The sequence below is a fragment of the Rhinolophus ferrumequinum genome, chromosome 9 (assembly GCF_004115265.2).
Source record: "Rhinolophus ferrumequinum isolate MPI-CBG mRhiFer1 chromosome 9, mRhiFer1_v1.p, whole genome shotgun sequence".
NCBI classification, from domain to species: domain Eukaryota; kingdom Metazoa; phylum Chordata; class Mammalia; order Chiroptera; family Rhinolophidae; genus Rhinolophus; species Rhinolophus ferrumequinum.
The window spans coordinates 8,137,398-8,159,684 of record NC_046292.1 but is presented as its reverse complement, the minus strand read 5'-3'; the positions used below and the strand labels follow the sequence as shown (position 1 = coordinate 8,159,684).

General features: G+C 49.1%; 1 protein-coding gene across 2 annotated transcripts in view; it reads right to left on the bottom strand.

Moving 5' to 3' along the window:
* Positions 1-21,100, bottom strand: part of MFN2 (mitofusin 2) — a 28,850-nt gene extending 7,750 nt beyond the window's left edge. Inside the window, exons 1-11 of one of the 2 annotated variants that reach the window (XM_033114170.1) lie at positions 20,845-21,100; positions 19,557-19,690; positions 13,418-13,596; positions 9,893-10,028; positions 5,494-5,656; positions 4,718-4,842; positions 3,942-4,050; positions 3,745-3,852; positions 2,526-2,679; positions 1,830-1,897; positions 1,567-1,688 (exon numbers count right to left, since the gene is read on the bottom strand). In XM_033114170.1, coding sequence (XP_032970061.1) covers positions 1,567-1,688; positions 1,830-1,897; positions 2,526-2,679; positions 3,745-3,852; positions 3,942-4,050; positions 4,718-4,842; positions 5,494-5,656; positions 9,893-10,028; positions 13,418-13,592 — 1,160 coding nt within the window. In that variant the 5' untranslated portion in view covers positions 13,593-13,596; positions 19,557-19,690; positions 20,845-21,100. Of the gene's footprint in view, positions 1-1,566; positions 1,689-1,829; positions 1,898-2,525; positions 2,680-3,744; positions 3,853-3,941; positions 4,051-4,717; positions 4,843-5,493; positions 5,657-9,892; positions 10,029-13,417; positions 13,597-19,556; positions 19,691-20,726 lie in introns of both variants that reach the window. The other variant, XM_033114171.1, reaches the window with a different exon arrangement.
* Positions 21,101-22,287: the final 1,187 nt, after the last annotated feature.

Here is a 22,287-nt window from a genome sequence, read left to right as displayed (position 1 = left end):
TGCCTTCAGGGGTTTAGAACAAGTTCTGCCAGTTATCATAGAAAAAAATGCTCCTCTTCACTAGTAATCAGGGAAATGAAATTTAAAAGAGGTACTACTCTCTACCAAGAAGTCTCCAAAACTCACCACATTTGACATACTGGTGAGGGTCGGGGAATGGGAGTTCCAGTACATCCTGCTGGTGGGACTATGAATGGGATTAGATGTTTCAGAAAGCAACAAAGTAAAATTGGCTAACACTGAAAATGCACATACCCTAAAACAGAACCATTCCACCTCCCGGAATTAGTCCCAGAAAGACTCGCACAAATGTGCGGGAGGGGACACGTGAACTGATGTCCACTGCAGTAGAGTTTGCAATAGAAAAAAAAATGAAATCTAAAAATCAATCAGTGGGAAAATGAGGTATATTCACAACGGAATACTCTATAGCAGTTAACAGTCATAAACTCAACTACATGTATCAACAAAAGTAAGGGCAGACCGGCCTGGTGGCTCAGGCGGTTGGAGCACCGGGCCTAAGGCATTCGGTTGGATTCCCACGTGGGCCAGTGCGCTGCGCCCTCTACAGCTAAGATTGTGAACAACAGCTCTCCCTGGAGCTGGGCTGCCGTGGGCTGCAGTGGGCTGCTGTGTGCGTGGGCTACCGTGGGCCCCCTCCAGTGGCCAGAGTGGCCGGCAACCGGCAAGAGCTGCCGTGAGCTGCTGTGAGCGGACAACTGGTGACTGACAACCAACGACTGGTGACTGACTGCCTCAGCCGGGGGTGAGCGCAAGGCTCATAACACCAGCATGGGCCAGGGAGCTGTGTCCTACACAACCAGACTGAGAAACAACGGCTTGAACTGGAGTGGGGGGAAGCGGAAGAAAAGGGGGGGATAAATAAATAAATAAATAAATAAAATAAAATAAAACAAAAGTAAGGGCAAAAATGATGCTGAGAGGAAAGAAAAGCTAGGTCAGTACACACGCAGTACGAGGCCATATTTGTACACTTAAAGCATATACAAAGCATCTTCAGGATTTATCTAAAAAGTACTTTTTAAATGGATAAGACTACACAAAATTCATGATCATGGCGGCCTCTGAGGTGGGCACAGCGACATTGGGACAAGAGGCTGAAGAATCAAATGTATTTAACATTTTTTGTGTGTTTTATTTTAACTTAAAAATAATATAAAGCAAATGTCGACTGTCAATTCCGTGTGGCGGAAGCAAGGTATTAACTTATTCTCTGTACTTTCCTATATTTTAATATATATCTCCCCAAAAAAGTTATTAAAAAAAAAAAAGTGTTCTGCTTCCAGCTCTGAGAATGGCTGGGCTTGTGGGGGCGGCATTTCAGGGGACTGTGCTGCACAGGCCTGGTGGGACACACAGACCCCAACGGCCCACCCTCGCCAGGCTGCTCCATGGACCTAATGTGGCCTGGTGCCTGGGGAGGGGGACCTGCGGGGCACCCAGAGACTCAGCTCTGCCAGCTCTGTGCCTGGGCCCGTCCCCAGACAGGGGGTCAGGCGGTCACTTCCCACACTCCCCCCACCCGTCCGAGGTCCCGCTTCTTACCGCTGCTCCTGGGCCGCGATGTGCAGAGAGTCCATGATGAGGCGAACTGCCTCCGCAATCTGCTTGGCCCGCACCGTGTGCTGCTCGAATTTGGTCTTCACCGCTGACTGGGAGATGCACTCCTGGAACAGACAAGAGGTACTGAGGGAGGCCACCAGGGACCACCAGCCAGGGGTCCAGCTCTGGCTTTCACTGCCAAGGGACACAACTGGTGACAGCTAAGGAGGCCCAGAATCGCCAGATACCAGAATCAAAGGACTCACCTCAAACCTCCTCTCAAAATTCTGAAACTCAAGCATCCTCACTTGAAAGCCTTCTGCAAGAGCGCCCCCTAGGAGAATTGCACACCATCAGTCCCGAAATAGTAGGCTGGTGCAAAAGTAATTGCTGTTTTTCCAATTACCGTTTTTCCCCGAAACTAAGACTGAGCCAGACAATCAGCTCTAATGCATCTTTTGGAGCAAAAATTAATGTAAGACCCGGTCTTGTATCATATTATATAAGACCCAGTCTTATATTGTATTACATGATATAAGACTCAGTGTTACGTTACGTTGTATTACACCTTGTATTGTATTGTATTATTATATTATATTAATTATATTATATCCAGTCTTGTAGTAAAATAAGATCGGATCTCATATTAATTTTTGCTCCAAAAAGACGCATTGGAGCTGATTGTCCGGCTCGGTCTTATTTTCGGGGAAACATGGTATTTTAAATCTTTTAAACCGCTATTACTTTTGCACCAACCCAATAACTTGGCAGCAGAGGAAACTGGTGAAAACCCACAAAGCCAAGCTGACTGGGCACTTGGCTAAACACTGGGAAGCAAACAGCTTCTCACTCAAGCCTCTTCTCACCACCTCGTTCTCAGAACTATTTTCTACTGGCTGACCTGGCATGAGACCCAATGTCTCAAACACCAGGGAAAAGGCGGAAGTCTGTTCCATCATCACCTCCTTCAGGCATGCCCTGGGCCTTCTGGATCCTGGCGTTGAGCACCTCCTTGGCAGATACAAAGAAGATGCGGTCTCCAGCCTGGCCTCGATCTACCACGCCCAGCTCGTCCACCAGGAAGCTGGTACAACGCTCCATGTGCTGCCGCCGCACCTGGAGCCCAAACAGATGGGTATATGTGACCAGGTGGGGCGGGTGGACCCTCCTGATGGAGCCTACAGCCCCCAACTGCTACTTTGCTAAAAAAATAAACAATAATTCACACAGTTCAGTATTCATAAGGTGCAAACAATACACACACAGCAAGCCATCTGCCACTACCTCCGTTCTCTAGACACCAAACTCCACAGAACCAATATGGTCATGTTTCTTGGGGGTATGGCTTACATTAGCAGAAATGCTACAACATGCCCCAAACTGCCTCTTGTTCAAGTCTACACAGGATCTCACTCTGGTGCCCCAGAAGGAACCGGGAGTCGAGAAACCTAAACCTGGGCTCCATGCTGACGAGCCGAGTCCTCCTAGGGCCTTGTTTATGAAATGACTAGGCGCCACCAGACAATCCCGTCTACCTCTGAAGCCCTAGGGTTCTACTGCTAGAACTTAAAAATAGTAAAAGCCTCTTGTGGACACCTGCCATGTGCCAGGTGCTTTTCTCAATGTTAAGAGATTTCATCCTCTCTGTAACTCTTACATCCATCTCACAGCTGAGGAATTTACCAGAAGGCTTAAGGAATTAACCAATGTCACACTGCCCAATGTCAGCCTGCTGAGACTGCATAGCATACTTCAACATCCCATGTTACCAAACTATTACTCCTTTTTCTCTCATTTCACACATGAACCAATTAATCTTCGTTCCTCTTTTAAGCTTCTTTCCTGGATATCTTCCTAAAGCTGAGCCTGTTCTACGATGACTAATTCTTTATGAACCAAAGTTGAGTACTGGCCCTAATCAAGGGTGCAGCTAACGTCCTGGGGATGCTTTTCAGACCTGGATGAAAACTTTCTGAAGGGTGGAGGGATTGGGGAAATGAAGGGAGTGTTTTCAAAGCTGGCAGAAGACCCCACAGCGACCCCAGGGAACACGTGGGAAACCTCTGGTGATGAAACTCCTTCAGAGACGTCAGAGCCAATGCGATCTGGGAGTGCATGAAGGGGCCGTGGGTAGACACATGGGGTGGCAGTCCCCAAACTGCGGAATGAAGAGACACCAACCTCCTCCATGTACTCAGGCTCCGAGGCGGACGCGTCCCAACGATTGTTGAGGATGAAGATGTTGGGGCGGGACAGACGCTCGCTCACCTTGTGGAAGAACTGCTTTTCCTGGGGGAGGAGCAAAGACCTCAGTGGATGAGGGGCCAGGTTAGCCAAGGCCCTGGGCGTGTGAGAAAGGCAGGCAGAGGAGGGGTTACCGTCTGCATCAGGGTAGACTCCGAGTTGGCCACGAGCACGAACACATCAGCGTCCAGGCAAAACTTGTCAATCCAGCTGTCCAGCTCTGTGGTGACATCAATGCCGGGGCTAGAGGCGACAGGGGTAAACCAACATCAGGCACAGACCAGGAGCAGCCCTTCTTCCTGCTTTGACAGACCTGAGGCAGGCAGGCAAGGGAGAAGACAGCCAGAGGGAGAGTATTTGGGCCCGTTGTCCCTTACTGGAAGGATTTTTACTTTTGCATTTCATAACATCCCAAATCATCTGAAAATGTGTTTTCTGTTATGCGTCTATCACTTTTATAAAGACAATGATTTATAATTTTACTTGGGGTACAAACAATTAAGGTGAAATTTTATATGACGTGAGTCCAACAAGCAGTATAAGACCGTATTTCTTGATATAGCTGCAACCTGTCCACAAAGCAGGAGCAAAGTAAAGTGCTCCTTTGGGAGAAATAAAGTACAACACAACCTCCCCCCGCCCACCTCACCCCCCCAACACACACACTAGCACTGGGTTGAGGCTCTGAGCACCCCCTCCTATCCCTCCTTACAGACTATCACTGGGCCATCTTCAGGGCATTGATGCCAATGGGTATAACAAATCCAAGAGGCAGGAAGATTTGGTGGAGCCAGTTTGAAAGGCAGAAATACGTAAGCAGAGCAATGACAAGGCCCAGGGGACACTGGCCTGGATGATCCAGAAATGGGACACAGTTTGGCCCTCCCAGGGGGGGCCCCTTCCCTCTTACCTGTCCATCAGCACGAGGTCATCCTTCAGCAGTGAGCACTTGGAGTTGGGCCACATCACACTCACCAGGCTGCCGGCATGCAGCTGCTCGTCCTGGTGGAGGGCATGGGCCAGCTGGTTCACGGTCTGACGGGGAGGAGGGAGAGAAAGCCCAGGGCTGAGGACGAGCCACCAGCCCGAGTCCCTGTGCCGCCTGGCCTGAGACTGCTGCCCAGTGGGTTACCCCTTTTCCTTCATTTCACCCACAAAAAGAAAAGTCGGGAGCTGCCAGTAACAACCAACTCCTCTTCACTCCTCTTTTAAGCTGCTTTCTTGGATATTGTCCTAAAGCTGAGCGTGTTCTGTATTAAGTCATTATGAGCCAAAATGAGTATCCGGCTCCAAACAAGAATGTAACTGGCTCTCAGAAAAACGAAAATGTGCAAGCCCCTAGCTGCTATGTCAGAATCACAGAGCAAGTGCAGGACTCACTCTCTGGCAACAACCCCAGAAGTACCAAGGCACACACTCCCTTCACTGCAAAGACGGAGGTCAGATGGCCCGCTTGGCAGGGCACGAGGCCCTGAAGTCTCCTGATTCCTGGGGCCCCAGGTTTCAGACCCTCCCTGAAGCTCTCGCTCCTCCCAACAGCTAGGCTACAACAGGGCTTCCCATATTCCTCCCCTGGGGCACTGTCCTCTCCTTAGAGGTGCCACCAGTCCCCTCACACGCTGATCGGCCGGCCAGCACGCTGCAGCTGCATGGTCTCCATGCCAGACCCTGCCACAGAACCCTCACCTTGATGCTCCTCTTCTCCTCGGAGCCCTCCGTGAGGAGGAAGGCCTCGTGGCCATCTGTGCCCTCCACCCGCAGGAAGCAGTTGGTGGTGTGGCCAATCCCTGAGGGCAGAACCTTGTCCCAGAGCATGGCATTGATCACGGTGCTCTTCCCATTGCTTGTCCTGTGAGGAAATACCACTGTCAGTGAGCCACCAACATCTGCATCCGGGGCTTTCACAATGAAGTTACCAGCCTACAACTCCAAAGTCTTGTTCTCTGCAGGGACACCAGTGCCCAGCCAGGGGGAGTCGGAGCCTGAGTTTATGAAAATGAATGGACAAACACCTCTGGCCGGTGCCTGCGAGGTGCTCCTGGTTCATCACTACCAACCAACTTGCAAGGGGCTCACACAGTACAGTGCCAGCATGCTGCCACAACCTGTCCTGAAACAGGCCTGCCACCAACCGTAAACCTCTCAGCATCATGTACAGAAACCACCTGAAGGAGACCCACTCCTACTTAAACCACTGACACTCCCGGGCTGTCTTCCGCAGTCTAACTGACCTCAGCTGGTTTTCCACAAAAGGCCTGTCCTGCTGCTCGTCTCCTATCGTGCTCCACCTCACACAGAACGCCCCACCCCGTCCGTCCCAGCTGATAGCTGCCAGGTACAGAGGAGACTGCTGTACCTCTCCTGCCTACCGTGACCCTTTGCGAGATTCCGGTGCTTGAAAACAGCTCTATTCAGCACACTCGCGGGATGTGGCTGCTAGCTCACCTGAAGTGAGGGCCACACCTCTGAGGAGAGGATGAAGAAATGACAGCCACGCCTGAGGTGATGGGTCATTAGGGACAGGATTCCAGGCAGAGTGCCTGTTCCTCAGGCTACCACTGTGTGCTGCATCCAAACTATCTGGGGGCCTTTTTCTTCCTGGATGGGATTTTTTTTTTTTAGATGCTGTGGTATAATAAGAAATTTATTTGGTCCTTGTCCCCAGTTCCTGGCACAGCGCTGCTATACCCCTGGAATTTCCCGAATGATAGAAATGTCGTATCATTCACAAGGAGCTCCATTTGAGCACACCTGTTTATGCTAATAAGGTGATCCAGGGTGGGCTCCCCAGATAGACTCAAGGTGGGCTGGTCACCAAAACAAGCAAGTGATTAGAGAGTGGGAACTTTCAGCCCCACCCACCAACCTCTGGGAAGAGGAAGAAGGGGACTGCAAATTAAGCCCCACAAACACTCTTGAACAGTGACGGCCAGATGGCTCGGTTGGTGAGAGCGTGAGCTCTGAACAACAGGGTCACGGGTTCGAGTCCCACATGGACCAGTGAGCTGCGCCCTCCACAACTAGATTGAAGACAACGAGCTGCCGCTGAGCTTCCAGAGGGGCGGCCCGATGGCTCAGTTGGTTAGAGCGCGAGCTCTCAACAACAAGGTTGTCGGTTCAATTCCCGCATGGGATGGTGGGCTGTGCCTCTTGCAACTAAAAATTGAAAATGACGACCAGACTTGGAGCTGAGCTGCGCCCTCCACAACTAGATTGAAGAACAACTGCTTGGAGCTGATGGGCCCTGAAGAAACACACTGTTCCCCAATAAAATTTAAAAAACAAAAAAAACTCTTCAACAATGAGATGTGATGAACTTCCGGGGGGCGAAAGGCATCCCCATGCCTGGAGGTGGTACATCCCCATTCCCTAGGGACAGGAGCTCCGCACTCAGCACCCTCCCAGTCCTGGCCCCGTGTACCTCTGCATCTGGCTGTTGATCTGTATCCTCTATAGCAATGTCCTTTATAAGAAACCAGTAAACGTAAGTAAATGTGCCTGAGCTTTGTGAGCCACGCTAGCAAATTAATCAAACTTGAGGAGGTCCTGGGCACCTCCAGTTTACAGCCACTCAGTGAGAAGCACAGGTTTCTGAATGGTGTCTGCAGTGGGGGCAGTCTTGTGGGACTGAGTCCTTACCTGTGTCTAGGTAGACAGTGTCAGAACTGAGCTCAATTTGTAGGACACCAGTCAGTGTCCACCGAGAACTGGAAAATTGCTAGGTGGTATGGAAAACGTTCCAGAGGTGCCTACTGGACCTCAAAGAGTAACAGGAAGGAGATCTGATGGCTAAAACTATAAAACTCTTAAAGAAAACACAGGAGAACGCCTCATGACACTGGATTTGGCAATTTCTTAGATATGACAACAAAAGTATAAACAGATTAACTGGAACGTCAAAATAAAAAACTTCTGTGCATCAAAGAACAGTCATCAGAGTGAAAAGGAAACCCACAGAATGGGAGAACATGTTTACAAATCATGTATCTCATAAGGGATTAATATCCAGGATATATAAAGAACTACAACTCAACAACAAAAAAAACAACAAACCAAAAAAACCAATTTAAAAATGGGCAAAGGACTTAAATAGACATTTCTCCAAAGAAGATACACAAACGACCGACAAGCACATGGAAAGATGCTCAACATCACTAATCACGAGGGAAATGCAAACCAAAACCACAACGAGATAGCATCTCACACACATTAGGATGGCTACTGAAAAAGAAACAGAAAACAAGTATTAGGAGGACGTGGAGAATCTGGAACCCTTGTACACTGCTGGGGGGGATATCAAATGGTACAGCCTCTCTGGAAAAAATATGGTGGTCCCTCAAAAAATTCAAACTAGAATTACTGTACGACCCAGCAGTTCCACTTCTGGGCATATCCCCAAAAGAATTAACAGTAGAGTCTCGAACAGGTATTTGTACCCCATATTCATAGCAGCGTTCTTCACAAGAGCCAACAAGTGGAAGCTACCCATGTGTCCACCGTGGATAAATGGAGCAACAAGGTACGGTCTCTCCATACAATGGACTATGAGCCTTAAAAAGGAAGGGATTCTGACACGTGCTGCTACATGGATGACCCTTGAGGACATGACTTTACTCTAAGTGAAATAAGCCAGTCACAAAGAGATACATACTGTATGATTCCACTTATATGAGGTCCCTAGAGCAGTCCAATTCATAGACAGAAAGTAGAATGGTGGTTACCAGGGGCTGGGGGGAGCGGAGTGGGGAGTTGTTTAATGACGGAAAGAGCTCTGGCCATGGCTTGTGGTGACGGTCGCACAACGACGTACGTGTATTTAACACCCCTGAACCGTACACCTAAGAATGAACACGATGCGCAGCTATGGACAGTCTCCGTGCCGGCTGCACAAAGATCAGCAGAGACATCCCAACTACAGACCAGGAGAATCTATCAGACCTCGCTGGCTGCCTCCACTCCACCTGAAGATGATTCGAGACAGACATCCAGAAATCTTCCTGACTGCCTGCCTTCAGAACTCAGAAAGCGGGATTCTAGTCTGCTTCGATAATTACTTTGTTTCTCTTATTTCCATAGAGATGTCTCCTATTACATAAATGCCTGCTTGCTTGCACCACAGGCTTCACTTGGAGAGCCCGCCAGCATCGCCGCCTCCTGAAATGAGACACAACTATTTAACCAAACGGAACTTTTCTCAGGACTGAGACTGATTTAATGACAGAAGGTCTACCAGACTGGCTTCCAGAATGTGAAACTTCCAGGGAAGTTTCAGAGGAGGGACCTGTGGGGGTTCAGAATGAGTGACCCCAAGCTGTGCCTCAGTGATACGCAGATTACTTTGAGCTAAAGGCAATTTTAGCATCAGACTCAAGAGAAACTTTGACCCTTGCTTTACTTACTATCTACAGCGCAGAGTAAACTTCTATTTGCGAAATGTCTGTTCTTATCTTCCTGCAAAGACCCTTTGAAGCCCCCAGGGCACATTACCTCATCCCTTCCGCGTTTCCCCAAAAATAAGTCCCAGTTAAGGTCGTCAGCTAGACGACGACCTTAGTTCGGTTCCAGAGGAAGATGACATGACTGTATTTGAATAAGTGTAGATGGTTGTACATGAAAAAATGAGACATCCCATGAAAATAACACCCTAATGCGTCTTTTGGAGCAAAAATTAATATGAGACCCGGTGTTATTTTCAGGGAAACACGGTAGCTCAGGATGTCTTAAATGCGCTCAGGCCCCCTTCCTGTCTCTGAACATCTCGTGCATGTGAGGTCTCTGACTCTCATGTATGTGGGGTTCCCATATACATGTATGTATGAAATTTGGTTATTTTCCCTTGCTGAAAAAAAAAGAATGGTTACGTTACGAGTGTTTCACTATAAGTAAAAATAAACAGAAGAGCGCCTTGGGGCACCCAGACTGCGATTCTGCACAAAGTGCCTTTCTCCTACCTTCCCTCCCTCCTACCTCTCCTCCCTCCTTCCTCCCTTCCTTCTTCCTTTCCCTCTCTCCTTCCTCTCCTCCCTCCCTCCACCCCTCCCTCCCAGCCAAGAAGAAAGAAGTTATGAGGCCTTCAGGGACTCACCGGCCAAAAAAGGCCACTTTCATGTGCCGCCGGGCCAGCACCTCGCTGATGCCCCTCACTTTGGCCAGGTAACCTCTGACATCCAGAACCTGTTCTTCTGTCGTAACAGGGTCCAGTTCTGCATTCCTGTAGGTGTCTAGAGGCGGAGATTAAAAATGGGTCAACACCTGGTCTAAGCCGGTCCAGTCACAGAGTTCACCTCTGTGGCTCCCGGCAGTCCAGCTTCCCTCCTGTGGGGCAGAAGACAGCAGTTAAGACGGCGGCTCTCAGGGCAAGTCTGCCTACCTGCTTCCAGTGCAGGCGAGGAAGTGCTGGCTCTTACCCCTTCCTAGCTTTGGGACCTCACACGAACCTTCCTGGGTCTTACTTTTTCCTCACCCTTAACATGGACATAACAGTACCTACCTCATGTGACTATTGCAAGGATTAAATGAATTAAAACTCAAAAAGTGCTAAAACTGGTAGCTGGTGCATGATGAATACTCAAATGTTAATTGCCATCATTTACTTTTATGTTTTTTACTTAACAAATACTTACAAAGTTCTCACTACGTGCCAGCCACTGTTCCGATCACTTTTCAAACATGGTGTCATTTACCAGTCACAGAGTAAGTGGCAGAGCCAGGAAAGGGACCAGGCAGGCTGGCTCCGGAGTCCTGGCTTTTAGTCCCCCTGTGTGGCTCCCTGGGGCCGCCCGTGCTCCAGCCAGGCCTCTTGCCATCCCGCTGCCTCACCACACCCCGCATGCTGCCTCATTATTCTGGGCTTTGCTCAATGCTGCCCCCAACCCTCACTTTGAAGAATGAATACATGACCTTGGGACCCTCTGCCTCAGTCCCACTTAGCCTCTCAGGTGTAGCTTGGACCACCCTGCCCCCAGGAAGCCTTCCCTGACCGCCCCGCCCCCAACCTGAGTCAGGTCCCCTTGTCCGTGCTCCCACAGCACCCTGTACTTCTCCCATCTCAGCACTTGCCTCCCCGAAGCGTAACCACCTCGCTTACCTGTCTGAGTCATCTACCATGTGAGGGCCAAACTGTCTGATCCCAGCACCCAGCGCTCGGCAGCTATGCAATGTTTGCTAAGCGAGCAGATCCTGGGATCACTGCACTGTTTTTTCCCAGAGTCCCTAACAGGCAAATGGATAATAAATTATGACAGATGGGAGCAACTGAGCACGATCCTGCCCCCACCCCATCTAGTACTTGCATAGGAAGGTGCATCAGCTGGCTAGAGAGTTGGTGGGAGTTTGGCCCCTCAGCACATTCTTGCTGCAATGGACTAAATGCTTGTCCCCCTTGTGATGTGTATGGTCTGATGGCATCTGGAGGCAGGGCCTTAGGGAGGTCATGACGGTGCAGCCCTCAGGATTGGGGTTAGTGACCTGACAAAAGAGACCCCCGAGAGCTAGCCAGCCCCTTCTGCCATGTAGTTACATGTAAGGTTCCAGAGAACAGACAGCAGCAGTCTAGGAAGTTAACCCTCCTCAGACACCGTCTGCGGATGCCGTGACCTTGGACTTCCCCGCCTCCAGAACTGTGAGCAATAAATGTGTTGTTGATAAGCCACCCAGCCTATGGTATTTCTATTACAGCCACCCAAACAGATTACGACACTTGTGAAACACTGGGCTGACAGGCCCCAGCCCTGAGAACATGCCCACAGCACAAGTGGCATTTCAGAGACTTCCCAGTGAGTTTCTCCTACGTCTGGGGCCGTGAAAAGAAATGACCAAACCAACACGGCCTCCCCATGTCCACTGGTCACCCTGCCTCGCACCCATCAACATTCCTCCTTTACACGAGATGTGGGCCTCAGCTCTGGAATGTACCTCAGAGGCTGGCTCTCCAGCCAGCAGCTCCATGTAAAGAAAATAGCTAGTAAGCCAACACATGCTCAGTGCTGAGGCAGTAACTGTCCCCTCCCCCAGCCCGGGCAATCCCAAACATCTCAGGAGCAGCCCAGCTCTCTCCCTTCCAGTCCACCCACAGGAGAGGCCTCATAGTTTCACAAAAAGAGAAATCCAAACACCCACTCCTGGTGCCAGCACAGAAACACCTTTATGAATCACCTGTCTGTCCAGAGCACCATCTGAATAAGTGATTCAGAGGGTTGGTCTGGCCCGGGGAGGACAGTGGCCTAGTCTGCCCCATCCCTACATGCCCAGGGCCTGGCATACCAGAGCTACTGCTAAGTAAGCAGGTAATGCTGGAATAATTTCAACCACCAGCCTTGTAAGTTTAAAATTCTGATTTTCAAAGTTAACAGATACTTAGGGAATCCTTTCTCTTGTATCAAGCACCGTGCTGAGGGAAGGACACAGATAGCCGTTCTCAGTCTTAGTCTCTTTGGGCTGCTACAACAGTACCACAGACCGGGTGGCTTACACAAAACAGAAATGGACTGCTCCCAGTTCTGGTGGCTGGAAGCTCAGATCCTGGGCAGCCTGGTTGGGGGAAGGCCGTCTGCCAGGTCGCAGATTTCTCGTGGTGTCCTCACCTGGGGGAAGGGGGCTAAAGAGCTTTGTGGGAGGGCTCCACCCTCATGACCTCATCACCCCCAAAGGCCCCACCTCCTAACACCATCACACTGGGCCACAGGATCCCAACACGTGAAATTTGGGGGACACAGACATTCAGACCATAGGACTGGGCACATTCCCTTTCAGTAGCAGCCTACCATGTAAACCAACCAGAAGCCAAGCCACGCTAGTGGAAAGCAGAGCGTGGAGAGAAGTGTATTCCCGGGACATTTCCACTGTACTTCCCAGGGTTCTGCAGGCTAGGAGTTGAAAACCTCTGGTCTCGCCTGAGCCCCTTTCATAAGTGAGGAAAGCAAGGGCAGATCAGACTCAGCTACTGGGTCTTCACTGACGATCCCAGCACGTGGAGCCAGGGTGTGCCTTCTAGAGAAGGAGCCTGAGAAAGCCAGTGCTGGAGCTGGCGCTCAGACTGAGTGGGACCCGGGAACCAGTTCTTCTCTGCGGACAGCGCAGGGACTACAGGGTGGGCTCAAATTAGTAACTAATGGAAAAGGTGCCAGTGATGCAAGCTTCCTATTCATAGTCCTGTTATCTATAAATATCAGAGAAAGAACACCCTGGTCTGGGACAACCAACACCTAGACAGGGCCAAGTATTAATGGCAGCTACAACTGGGCCAAGAAAGACACCTGGGCCTTGGAGTCGGACACACCTGGGTAAAGCCCCGCGTCGTTTACAAAGTGTCCACCAACTCTCTAAACCTCAATCTGCTTATCTTTTAGGCGAGGGTAAGACTCATCCACCCGTCATGATTAAATGAAAGGGAATACACAGAATTCGTAAATGACAGGTCCCTTGTTTCCCTGGCCCATCTCCCCAGAGACCAACTCCACATGATTCCAAGACCAGAGCCCTGTTGAAGCTGACCACTCATCTGGGTATGAGCTCCCCAAGAGCAGGGCTGTACCTGCCCGCCCCCAAATCCTGCCACCTAAATATGAAAACTGATAGGAGTCAGCCTGGCTTACCAGGTTACCCATCTCACCTTCGAGGAAGGTGGCGCTCTCCTGGATGTAGGCCCCCAGCTGCTCAAAAATGCCATTGATCTTCTTCTTGGCAGTGACAAAATGCTTGAGTGGGGAAGCATTCACCTCAGCCATGTGTCTCTTATCCTTCTTGACCGTGACAACGGAGTTGCATCGAGAGAAGAACAGGGACATCGCGCTGCAAGGGAAGGCAACATGAGCAAACCCAGAAACACCCAGCTCGGGAGGCCCCCCTAGAGGTGGGGAAGGGTGCAGCAGGGAGAAGTGGGACCAGCCCTGAACACGGGGCTCTCCAGGACTAGACCAGGGTGGTGGAATCAGAACCAGCGCCTCAGGAGTAGGAAAGGACCTCTCAGGACACTTGGGCCAGTCTCCCCGTCACACAGCGTGGGCACTCAGACCACTGACGTCCCTCGCCTGTTGAACAGTGACAGGCTGTTTTCCCCACCTCTGAGAAAGGCAGGGAGAAACTGCAAGGTAACACAGAAGCCCTCCTGCGTCTCAGGAAGAAGAGACTGACAGAAATCTCACTTATCTCCTATACGTCACCCACCTGAGAAAAAGCGCTGAAAACGGAAAGCCAAGTGTCGCTCAAGGACTCCCACCACCCGGCCCTGGCCACTCTGCTGTCCAGGTCCTGACGGCCCTATTTCTAACAGGTTTTGGTTTGGGGGTTTGGGGGGAGGGTGGACAAGAAAAGATGATCTTCAAGTGAGAGGTCCACAATTTACTTAAAAATATTTATTGATGTGTCTCACTATCAATGTGTGCACAGTAGGAAATGTGGAAACTAACGGTAAAAAATCCATACCCCCACTGTGACTATGCAGTAACTCTGACAAGCTCCCTGACTCTGTGACCTCACAGGATGATCTGATAAATTCCTAACTGGGCAGGTCAGGTGGGCAACCACGCCCCAGGTCTATGACTTCCTTAGTAAAAGGTTAATCTCTGCCTCAACCTTTTGTTCTTGGGCATCTAGGCTAGCATACCTTTGAAATGCCAGAGTAGTCCTTTGCCAGACCCCTTGGAGGGGTAACTACCATCATGAAAGCACATGATCTTGTTGTCCATTACCATCTCTATTGACCGTGAATGTTAAATGTTAACCATCCTGTACCCACCAATGTAAAAGAAACACCATATTTTGCCATGTATAATATGCACTTACGTTTTTGGCCTAAACTTTCAGGGGCAAAAAATCTTTTGTTTTAATTTCTTAATTCAAATGTTTGTTTACATTTAGGTGCTTGTTTTTTGTATTCTAAAGGAATTTTAGCATTTATTTTTAACATATTATGGTACAAGAAATTTTACGTAACAAATAATTACAAAACACAAGAAAAGATACAAGGTACAATAAATTTATGTACCAGGAACAAATTTACGATATTTGCGCATCATAGGAGGCCAAGAATTCTTCATCATTACAAGTTTGTCCACAAAACTGATCATCGTATTCCAGGGTATCATTTTGCATAGGGATATCATCACTGATTTCCAGAGTTACACTTTTAACTCATCAGCATAAATAAAAGAATTAAAAACATTTATACAGATACAGAATTAGTACTCCCCACGTATAATGCGCATCCTTATTTTTCCCCTCACAAATTTGGCGAAAAAATGCTCATTATACATAGTACAATATGGTATGTACCTCTCCATTTTACTTTTTTTTAAAAAGATATTATTGGGGAAAAGGAACAGAACTTTTAATGGGGAACAGTGTGTACTTCCAGGATTTTTCCAAGTCAAGTTGTCCTTTCAGTCTTAGTTGTGGAGGGCGCAGCTCAGCTCCAGGTCCAGTTGCCGTTGCTAGTTTCAGGGGGTGCAGCCCACCATCCCTTGCGGGAGTCAAACCAGCAACCTTGTGACTGAGATCCCGCGCTCCAACCAACTGAGCCATCCAGGAGCTCAGCGGCAGCTCACTGACTTCATTCTACTTGCGGAGGGCGCAGCTCACTGGCCCACGTGGGAATCGAACGGCCCCGTTGCCCAGAGCTCGTGCTCTAACCAACTGAGCCACCGGTCCGCCCCCATTTTACTTTGTAACCGGTCAGATTTCCCGGCTTTGCTTTTCTCACCTCCTTAATCTACCATCATCAGCAGATTTCATGTAACTGTCTTCATGTTCCCTCCTTTGACTCTAAACGCAAAAAAAGAACTGCAAAACTACCATTCTCTAGAGCATTTTCCCAATCATCATTTTCTCAGTCTTGCTTCTGGGCATGTCCTCAGTTTGGCTCAAATAAACTCTAATAAACTCCTGCAAATTTTTTCTACTAGTTTGGAAGTTCTCAAGGTCGATACCACCATCCTGTGGTAAGCACTGTTAACATTTGTTTATCATCACAGCCTGCTTCTGTGTGGGTAGGTCACTTGTTCTCACTCAGCCACACACACACATCTTTGTAGCTTATTTTTTTCACATAGTAATATCATGTTAGGGGGCACAAGACTTGACTCCAAAGTCCTAGAGATTTTTGGTCAAAGTCAAAAGGGGCAGACAAGACTGCAGAAGGTGGCACCCAGATGTGGCTGGGAATCCCTGGTCCCTTTCAAAAGTGGACTGTTCCTCAGAGATCCCTCCACGCAGAGTTACTTCCCCAAAACAGCCCTCAGATCCTGGGGATCAAAGGAAAAAGACCAAGGATGAGGCGTAGTGTGTGCCTGGCTCTACCCTCTCCAACACCCAGCAAATTCCTGTCGGCCACTCCCTCCCCAGCAGCCCTAATCACAGGGCCATCAGCGCTCCACCCTACCAAGCCGGCACTCTCTCTCCCTGGGAGAAGGCGCTGCTCACGAGTGAGCAGATGGGAAACTTCCAAAGGGTGTTGAACAAGTTCCTGAGAGGCAGAAAGAACATCTAGAAAAAGTAGATTTAGCGTAATAATTGAAAACTGGCTCTTGGAAACTAACCATCCCAAAGAGTGGACAGAAAGACAGACTCACAGGGAAATGGGAACTCACGTTTTGCCTAAATCTACAAATTATTCTGTGATATTAATGATTTCCAGCTTAATGATACAGAAATGACTGTATGTCCATTTCTACCTTCCTCCTCAGTAAAACGCCACAACTCAGAGAGACTTTCTTAGCATGGAGGCCACATGTTAAGGGTTGAAATAAGAAAGACAGCAGACCTCTGAGAGGGGATACTGGGAAGAAAATACCACTGACTCCTCCAAAGCAGGAAAGGAGAGTGCACTGAAATCAGGCTTACTGTGGCCCAGCAGATAAGACTCCTAGAGAAACAGGGGATACACACGACCAGAAGAGGAAGAAAAGGGGTCTGAGAGGGAGTGTGATATAGCATTATAGATGACAGATTCTGGAAGGAGACAGAGCTGGGTTCAAATCATGCTAGTGGGAGCATTTGAGATCTTGCTCCCTAGCATATGTCATTAGTTTGGCTCAAATAAACTCTTATAAAAATTCCCTTTAAGGGCAGCCGGTTGGCTCCGTGGTTAGAGCTCAGTGCTTATAACACCAAGGTTGCCGGTTCGATTCCCACATGGGCCAGAGAGCTTCGCCCTCCACAACTAGATTGAACACAACGACCTGACTTGGAGCTGATGGGTCCTGGAAAAACACACTGTTCCCCAACATTCCCCAATAAAAAAAACAAAATTCCCTTTAAAAAAACCCACCAAACAAACAAAAAATCGTGCTTGGACTATTTCTGGGCTGTATAAACTTGAGCAAGTTATTTAACCACAGAGCCTTGGATTCTTTGTGTGTACAACAAGCGTGATACCACAGGGTCTGTGAGACTAAGGATGACACAGTACAAACTCAAAGGTATCTTTACATGTTACAAGGTGAAGACAGCAAACTCCACCAGCAAGATCACAACACCCAGCCTTCAGGGAAGGGCAGAGGCAACTCCACCAAAACGTCCACAGCTCGCCCAGCCACTGCCACGAGGACGGAATCAACAGGTCTGCTCAGGAGTGAGGACGAGCAGTGCCCAGCCCCCGAAGTGACCCGCTTACAGGCAGCAAGTTCACTGAGATCAGCTGGGCTTTTAGAAGCAAGTGCTTTCAAGTTCTGGTCATTGTTTGTACACCCAAAGGACATGAAACCAAAAGCATCAGTGTTCAGTGAGTGCAAGATTCAGAGGCATGCACATTAGTAAAAGCTCAGTCTGCTGGGACTTGAGCTTGTCCAGAAGCCGACCCACTCTCACCGTTCCCCAGCTTGCAGCTGCATGCTCCAAACCTCTCATGTGGAAACGCTCACGTGGAAACACTCGCGTGGACCCTCCAACCCCTCCAGACTCGCTGATTTCTCTGGCTGTTAATTCCCAAGCTGAGAGTGCATGTTTGCGTTGCACGTGCTGCTTTCAGCCTAGAATCCTCTCCTTTTCACCCATTTGACTCCTACTGTCCTTCTAGACCCAACTCTAGTGTCACCCCTCCATGGAGCCCTCCCTGAGGTCTCCATGGTGAACATACAACCTTACCAGACTTTTTGTTTTTTTACCACTCTGTCTCCCTGTCTAGCCTATCAGCTTCTAGAAAGCCCGTCTCTGACACAGAGTACGGACCTATTTCCATTTCTACTTGCCTCCTCCACAACTGTAAGAGACATGGTTTGAGTCAGTGAATACGCCTTAAGAGGGGCAAACTCCTACCCGTCCATCCCTGAAATACACAAACCTACTTTTTTCTTAAAAAGCAGCGTTTGACTAAGCCTCTGTTTCTTATTATTTAGAGCTCAGTGAGTCGAGTTGAACAAACCTTTCAGACTCCAGGATTTAATCCTTCCAAAGAGCAAGCTAGACGTACACAGGTGCACAAACGAACCAAAGTTGCAAAATACACGCACACCAGCCAAGATAAGGCCTCCACTATCGTGGGGTTTCACCTGTTGGCTTCCTAGCTGCTCAGAGTGTTGGGAGGCGGCTGGGTTCCTGTTCCTCCTCTGGAAAGCCCTGATAGTCCCTGCTTTACCACAGCGTTCACTGCAGGCGTGTTGGGCTGGTCCTCCAAGCACAGCTGGGCCAGAGTCGGCTCCAATATCAGCTATACACTAACCGGCATATTTTGAGCTATTGTAAGTGCTGCAAAGTGCTCTTGAAGGTCATGGCTTCAGACAGTTTATGGCAGCATTCCCAAAGTGTGGTTCACAGCACTCTAGTGCGCCCGACGTTACATGTGGAATTAATTTTTAAAACACTACGTGCTACAGTCCTCCACCATTGGAGCACATGAGCATAATCAAGACTTTGGGGAGCAAGGGCTGCAGGAAAGACACTAGCTTAACTGTACCGAATGCAGCCTTTCACACATTGATCTGAAGAAACCCTTCTTCTACCTAACAATTTTTAAAATCCTGAGGATCACACTTTGGGAAAAGCCTCATTCATCCTGGAAGTCTCCCACTCCCAGCCCCCAAAATTTCTGGGAGCACAGTATTAACAGATAGTAACCTAAGGCCAGAACCAAACTTAATTAACAGATATTAACCTAAGGCCAGAACCAAACTTAATTCTAAACTGAAACTATTAGCACTCCAAGGTAATCCAAAGCTTTGCCTCAACCGAGGCTATTAGTCGCGAAGTATTAGGTATCCTGGGTAGTAGCAAAATTCACTGCAACGTGTCTGGCTCCCAAGCACAGTCCCTGAATCCACACCACCTCCTTACCCAGGTTTATGTACAGCAACTCCTAGCAGGAAAAATAAAATGGATCCACGGATCGTCTGCAGGCACAACTGGAACAGAGGAGATGCTGAGAAATTGCAACAAAAGAGTATACAGGATAAATGGGGCAGAGCACACTCTTAGGAAAGATGTGATAAGGAGCCAATCTTTTACTGAGCAGAGAGCAGCAGGGTGGAGCCAACACAGCAAAGAACAAACAAGGGAGATAGAAACGAATTCTTCAGGGATCCTCGAAATCCCAGCTACTTTCTGAACTGTCAACCTTTAAACAGGCTTTCTCAGCAACCAGTGACATCCTCCACGGAAGCTGAAAGGAGTTACAGTTTTTTCCACACAGGTTGGAAAACTGCAGCTCTGTGCAAAGATGACCCCGTCCAAGAGACCCGCCACTGGATGGCTAACAGAGCACACGTCCCTTTCCACTCAACCCAGAATCCAGAGTGCCACATGTCACAGCCACCACTTACTTTTCGGATGGTGAGAGACCGTCACAGGGTGGGCATCATGGACATAGCTGGCGTCAAAAAGACGAAAGGAATTTGAGTTCTCTGTCCTGTCTTAGGTTGAGGTTGGCTGATTGTGTTGACTCCACCAATTCCAACTTTGGAAAGAAAAAGGGACATGTCAACAGGCAGGGGAAAAAAAAACTGGAGTCCAAAACATGTCTAATCAGGTAGAAAGACATACTCATCCCTCAGGGAAGTTTACTCATTGCGGTACTGGGTGATATGTGAAGAAGTGCCCTGGAGAAAAACACAACACACAGGTGTGGGGCCAACCCTGGGTGTGCACAAACACGTGCTCAGTCATGTGAAAAGCAGGGGCCCTGGTGAAGGCAAATCCAGAGAGGTAAGAGGAGGCAGCAGAACCAGGACAAGAACTGGGCTTGAGAACTGAGGACTAGTGACGGGAGGGTAGGGATGAGAAAGAGAAGTGGAACTTACTGAAAGTCTCTGTGTGCCAGATGCTATAAAATATCTTACTTCATTGTCAATTCTATGGTGCAAATAGAGGCTTGGAATACTTAAAAAGATTTACAGACTGCTAGTCAAAGCTGAGAATTGCGATATCACCTCCCTTTGCCTCCAAAGATCACTAGTTTTCAATTATGGGGTGAGAAGGGCGGTAATCAGAGCCCTTTCTGGGAGGAGGGAAAGAAAGACAGAGAAAGAAATAGGGTAATGAAGGAATAGGCAGATCTGCCTTCATGCATCCAAACAGTTAATTCCTTGGCGTTTTCTGTCTGCCTGCTCAGTGTGCGCTAGGCTCTAGAGTTAGGGATGGGTAAAAAAAAGTCCCTGCCCTCAAGGGGCTTACCATCTGGTTTAAAGTCAAACAAATAAATAGACGACGATACAAGAGTGTATGTAGTAAGTGGGTATGTAGTAAGCCCAACGTGGGGTGGGGCAGGGCAGGGCGCTATGGTGATGAACACGGGTACTTGTCCTGTGTGGAATAAATGCTGGCTAATATAAAGGACTGGATAAGAAGTGGGGAAAGGGCTGGGGTGAAATTTGGCCGTGAAGCCTGGGAAGGCGGGGACGATGAGGAGCCTCAGGAGACCCCACCCCGAGTCCCGCCCCCTCCTCAGAGCTACCGAGGGCCCCGCGGCGAAGCCAGAGCGTGGGGACGCCCACCTGCCCGGATTCCGAGCCCCAAGGGCCCCAGCGTACCACCGGCCCACACCGGACTGTTCAGGACTCGCCAGGCTGGGCCGGGCCAGTTACCACCACCCCGGCGCGCTCGCCCTCTCACCTTCACCTTCCCGGTCTCGCGGCGGCCATCATGCCCCCAACGTCACCAGCGAGCGCCACCTCGAGGAGAGGCGGGAGGAGTGAGGACGCGCGCGTCACCAGCCACCGCAGGTTTGCCGCTCTGGCCCCGGTGAGTCGTTGGAGTCCGAGTTCAGCCGGCTGACCCCATCATTCCTATGTGTCTGGGGCCCGCTTGCTGAACGCCTGGAGAGGCGTCTCAGCGCGTTCCTTTTCCTGCCCAGGCGTCCCAAGCCGATGACGTAAGTCGCGGGACTTCCGCTGCATCCTGGGGGCTGTAGTTCCGCCCCGCGCCTGTCAGGGCTGGGTGGGCGGGGCCTCGAGCTGTCAAGGGGCAAAGAAAACAAGGGCGTGGATTAGAGGTTTCAGTTCTTTCGTTTCGTGTCCCAGAGTCATACCCCAAGGCCTCTACTAGCTCTGGAATGTAAGCTTTCGTTTTGTAATTTTAGAGAAGAGCTCTCAAGAGAAAGACAGGAAGCGAGCTTGGGCCTGCTGCCCTTCAATTGACTTTGAGGAAGTAAGAACATCAACAACAGTTACTGAGCTGGTACTTAACATACCTCATTTTATTTAACCTTCACAACAGACCCACGAGGCTCGGAGAGATCATCCCAGCCCAAGCGATATAAAAGAGATATAAAAGATCACTTAGCCTCATTATGTGCCAGGCACTGGGATACAGCAGGAAACAGATCTGATGGCCTCAGCAGCATGGAAGGCCCCAAACCTTCAGCTCTCCAGCTCAGCCGACACCAGCCACGTGTGACCTCGGAGCCTCTAGTGCGAATTGAGATGTGCTGAAAGACTTAGTACCAAAAAAGACTGCAAACGATCTCAATATTTTTGTATTGATTATGTATTAAAGTGATATTTTGGATAAATTGAGTTAAATAAAATATATTGTTAAAATGAAGTTCATCTGTTTCTTTTTACTTTTTAAAATGTGGCTGCTAAAAAATATAAAATTATATGTGGCTCGCTGTGATATTGGGGTTTATAATAAGAAATACATATATTTGTTCTTCATCCACTGGTCCTGGCACATAGTTCCTGAAATCCTTGTAATTTCCTATTTAAGAGCCATAAGGTCATCTTTTGTTATAATATTTACTTTTGTCTTCAGTTCCTGAAATAGCTTAGGAGCTGTTCAGATAAAGGTGAAAGTGGTGTCTTTATTTTTGAATTTTCTTTTTTAATTGGGGAGTACTGGGGAACATTGTATGTCTTTCCAGGACCCACCAGCTCCATGTCAAGTCGTTGTTTTCAGGCTAGTTGTAGCCCCCCCACACACACACCCTCCAGGCCCTCCCCCACGCAGCTCACTGTCCCATGTGGGAATCGAACCAGCGACCTTGGTGTTATGAGCACTGCGCTCTAACCATAGAGCCAACCGGCTGCCTGAAAGTGGTGTCTTTTGTTGTTCATA